Below are 4578 nucleotides of genomic sequence, written 5' to 3'. Positions count from 1 at the left end.
ATCCTTTTAAAAACTTCGCGCTGTTATTATTCATAAGCAGTTGGCTGGTACAGTGGTTGGCCTCTCCGTGTGGAAGTGCTAGGGCGCGGGATCGAATCCCAGTTGCGATGTATTTTCTGTCCGTCAAGCGGCTGCTGCAGGCGCCAGTTATCTTAGGCGGCGCTGAAGGCGCGCAATAGGAGCTCCCCCGAACTGTTGCGCTGGACCGGCCGTTGTCCCTTTTTTAAAAGGAGGCAAAGCAAAAAAAAGTGCGAGGGGGGGATTCAAACTCAGGTTCTCAAGGTTGTGAGACCAGCGCACCAACCACTGAGCCAAGCAAACAGATGTCCCAACATACTTCTTTTTATCTATTTGTTCTTTCTCAAGGTCGTTAATCATCCAGTTTTGGGAAGCTTCTCCCAAACCGGTCTCCTTTTATTTGGAACCGTTTTCTCTATTATTTGTTTACTTTTCTTTTTCCATTTTGTGTTTCTTTTTTTTACTAAATGCATGAACTTTTTACAATTTGTTTTTTAAATTATGAACTTATTTTTTGAAATCGATGAACTTTTTTCGGCATAGATGAACTTATTTTTCAAAATCAATGAACTTTTTTCGAAATCGATGAACTTTTTTAACAAATCAATGAACTTTTTTTTGAAATTGATGAACCTTTTTCAATGTCGATGAACTTTTTTTCAAAATGGATGTTTTTTTTTCGAAATCGATGAAATTTTTAACAAATCAATGATTTTTTTCAAATCAATGAACTCCTTTTCATATCGATGAATTTTTTTTTCAAAAACGATAATTTTTTTCAAAACTTGATTTTTTTTCAGAATAATCGATTTTTTTAAATATTTTCAAATAAATCAAAAATATAAAAAGCTAAAGTAAATGGTACTTGTGCAATAAATTTGCGCGGCTACAGGTGTCCTTAAATGTTCCAATCTGCTACTCATCATTAGCGCGTTGTAGGTCAGGTTGTTATCCATGCTCGGTCCTGGTTGGCGCGGAGGGAGTTCGATTCTCATATGAAGCAATTTTTGGTGGTTTTTTTGCGCTACCAACGGCGAGCGATCTTCGCGTGCGATCAATTGAAAGCTTTGCTGGGCCGGCCCAGTAAAATCACCTAGCGCTCGAAGCATCACGCTACTGGGCCGGCCCAGGTGAGCTTGGACCGAAAACCACGACGCGAGAAAATGAACGTGAAAAAAATTGTGAAAGCTTGGTTTCGAACTCAAGATCGCTACTAGTATATCTTTTGTCTTGGCGATAAATTATCAACCTTTTTAACTTGCTGAAGGTATTTTTATTGTTACTGTTCTCTAGTAGAGTAGTTGCAGAGGAAGACTCCATATTTTTTTCTCCATTTTTCACATAAATCATCATTTTTTTTTCAGGATCCATAAAACCATCAATGTTATCCATGCAAATTGATGTGTCCATTATGATACTTGTCTGTTGTTAGTTGAAGCTCTCCTAATTGTTCAGTACGATGCAAGACTAATTGGTGCATTGTTACTGTCCCTTATGCCAAACATGCATTTTGCATATATGTTTTTTTTTTGCTGTGATAGATCCGTTAACACACTGCACGAAATGAGAAGAGGCTCACAATGTTGATTGAATTAGATTGTAAACGATAATGACAACACAATTTATTGAATCATGAGATAAAGAGCATGTATATTGTCCACATGGACGGATATAGCATATGGTTAACAATAACAGGGAAATAGCTTCAATGGCGAGCTTTATTGTTGTACATACTACATAGGGCTTCGCCACAGGAGGGTTGCCCTACGAGCATCTTCACCTCCTTGGGTCAAGACTCACACCTCAGCACCCACTGCGCTTGCAAGACGGTTATACCAAGTTGATTTAGCCGCAATGCTTACTAACTCAGCCAACACAATTTGCATAGTTGGACGATCGCCACGGCTTTTTTCGACACAACGCAGACCGGTCAACAATGCACCTCTAATTTCCTCATCAGAATTGCCCCTCAGCCGTTGGTCAGCTGCATCGAGAATTGCATCTCTCTCATAGCATTCCCGGACCTTCTCAACGAGGCTGTTTTTCAGGGGATTGCCAGTCAGGATTGGCTCCTCACCACACACAACCTCAAGCAATAGCACACCGAAGCTGTAGACATCAGACGCCCTAGTTACTTTGCCGGTGCTCTGGTATGCTGGGTCCATGTAGCCTTGTGTTCCAATTATGTTGCTCGTCGAGCGTGAGGTTATGGCATGGGTGAGTTGCGTCACCAGCCCGAAGTCACACAGTTTAGCATTGGAGTCCCTATCCAACATCACATTACCTGGCTTGATGTCCCTATGCATGACGGCCTTTTCACAATTATTATGGAGGTATTCAAGACCCGAGGCTATTCCATGCAGTATGTTGTACCTGAAACACAAACATCGCATTTTCTGTCAGAAATAAGAAATTTGAAGGTTATAATGTTCTGGTCCTTTCCATGAAGGGAAAATAATAATAATCAGAAAATGTTATATTAAGAAAACATTTAACTACCTTCTGTGCCAATCTAGATCAAGACTTGAACCTGGAGCCCTTGCACCGGAAAGTTCCGAATCCACCCGAGCACCATGGCCATAAAGCCGAGCCTGAAGGTTGCGATCCTCCACTAGTTCATAGACAAGCAGGAGACTGTTCCTTTCGTCGCACCAGCCCACAAGACGTATGATGTTGCGATGGCTCAGCGGGCTCATAATTTCAACCTCTTTATGAAAGGCAGCCTTCGCATCATCTGACGCAGTATACGTATTTTTTTTTATAGCCACGTACACTTCTTCTTGATTTCCATTTTTGTCCTTCAGCATCAATGTACCTTTATAGACAGCGCCAAAGGCGCCCTCTCCAAGCTTTCGGTTCTGTGCGAAGCTATTTGTTGCAGACATCAAGTCGTGGTAACTGAACTTCAGAACATGACCTATGAGAAAAGAAAAAGCAAAATATATATCATATACGACGGAGGTATCTCCTCACTGGAACTCTATATGAGACAGCCTATTTGTAAAAGATCCTCCCTCCGATCCAAAATAAGCGTAGCAGTTTAGAACTAAGGTTAGTTCTCTTAGTTCACAACTACAACACTACTTATTATTATTTTTCGAGAATGACAGGGGGACATTGTGCCCCACCTGTTGTTATATAATTCTTATTATGAGTCGGAGGTAGTATTATGAATCGGAGCGAGTATTTTAATTATAATTAACTGAGGAAGGTCACACGAACCTATTGTGTTAGGGTGGTTCCGTCGATATAGCACATACCAAGTCAAGCCTGCTAAACAAGCCAACACAATTACACCAACTACAGCACCAACCACGCCAATCGTTGGAGAACCTGCACAAAAGGGGAGTTAATTATGAGGACGTAGAGAGGACTTCATATTCATAGAGAGTATGTTCTTCAGAAAATTGAGTCGATTGGGACAGAGTCCTAAGTCAACTACTATGTTTGTAAGAAATACTAGCAAATATATCAACAGCAGCTAATTTGAGTTTAACCAAGTCATTTTGCTCGACACATGAATATCAGTAGGAGAAAGCGTGCTTCATAGAGTAAGCATACCTTTGCCATCCGACTGATCAACGGATTGCGGCGGAGGAGCAGTAGCACCACCGAACGGAGTAGCTGGTGTGGTCGCCTGATCTACAGAGTGCGGCGGAGGAGCAGTTGTACCACCGAACTGAGTAGCTGGTGTGGTCGCCTGATCTACAGAGTGCGGCGGAGGAGCAGTTGCACCACTGACCTGAGTAGCTGGTGTGGTCGTCTGATCTACAGGCTCCTGCCTAGGATTATCTACAGGCTCCTGCCTAGGATTATCTACAGACGGCTGCGTCTGCCTAGGAGAATCACCTCCACCACCACCACCACCGGAGGCTGGGTGCAATGCAGCCAGCACAAGGAAACAGAGGAACAAGGATGAAGAATATGAGGGTCGACCCAGTGTCGTCATGGCTCTAGCCTCTACAAGCTAGCTTGTTGCTTGGTTGCTGTTTTGGAGGAAGAGGACACATGCATTGGTAATATACACTGCTGGTCGAAGGGGACTAACTAGCTAACTGCATCTTCATGGAGTATGTACGGGTGATCATGTGAGTTTAGAAAGAGCTAAGCCAAGTTGTTCCATATATATATTTAACAACAAGTACTCTGACAACCCCTTCCCAACCTCTCTAAAGTACAGTAGTACGTCCCAACTGGCGGGGATCAATTGCAAGCACGGTTGATTTCGTCACTGTCCAGCACTTGACATGTGAGGGGATGAACTCAATGTGCAAGCATTCATTACTGTGTACAAGTGGAGCCGAACACTCTCTCGATTCTGGCAAGATTGAAATATTGTACATCAACTACGTACGGTAACGGTTGACCAAGCAAGTGCTTTGGTCAAAATGTCCACCACTTGGTCTTAGAATCTATAATCATCCACTTGAGAGACAATTAATGGATGGCTAGTGCTTCATAGAGTAAGCAGCATATATGTAAGCCTATATCACGTCTCGTTTACTTTTTTTTTAAGCTCGTTTTCTTTAATGGGCGCTGCATCTGTTCTGCAAGACAAAA

At 42.4% G+C, this 4578-nt stretch overlaps 1 protein-coding gene across 1 annotated transcript; it reads right to left on the bottom strand.

Moving 5' to 3' along the window:
* Window positions 1-1693: 1693 nt before the first annotated feature.
* Window positions 1694-4033, bottom strand: LOC123042931 (putative cysteine-rich receptor-like protein kinase 32). Its single transcript, XM_044465278.1, has 4 exons — window positions 3580-4033; window positions 3241-3351; window positions 2518-2935; window positions 1694-2391 (listed from the first exon to the last, which is right to left on the bottom strand). The coding sequence occupies exons 1-4, from the start codon at window positions 3965-3967 to the stop codon at window positions 1815-1817; spliced, it is 1494 nt and encodes a 497-aa protein (XP_044321213.1). The 5' UTR covers window positions 3968-4033; the 3' UTR covers window positions 1694-1814.
* Window positions 4034-4578: the final 545 nt, after the last annotated feature.

Source organism: Triticum aestivum, chromosome 2B (assembly GCF_018294505.1).
Source record: "Triticum aestivum cultivar Chinese Spring chromosome 2B, IWGSC CS RefSeq v2.1, whole genome shotgun sequence".
NCBI lineage: Eukaryota > Viridiplantae > Streptophyta > Magnoliopsida > Poales > Poaceae > Triticum > Triticum aestivum.
Note: the sequence above shows the minus strand (reverse complement) of the source record. Positions and strands in the feature narration are given on the sequence as shown.

Bases quoted from the DNA above. Each gene is read 5' to 3' on its own strand.
- LOC123042931 (XM_044465278.1), bottom strand. From the start codon at position 3,967: ATGACGACACTGGGTCGACCCTCATATTCTTCATCCTTGTTCCTCTGT. The intron at 3,352-3,579 runs GTATGCTTACTC...CCTTTTGTGCAG, and splicing joins TGATCAGTCGGATGGCAAAG to GTTCTCCAACGATTGGCGTG. The intron at 2,936-3,240 runs GTTCGTGTGACC...CTTTTCTCATAG, and splicing joins GAACCACCCTAACACAATAG to GTCATGTTCTGAAGTTCAGT.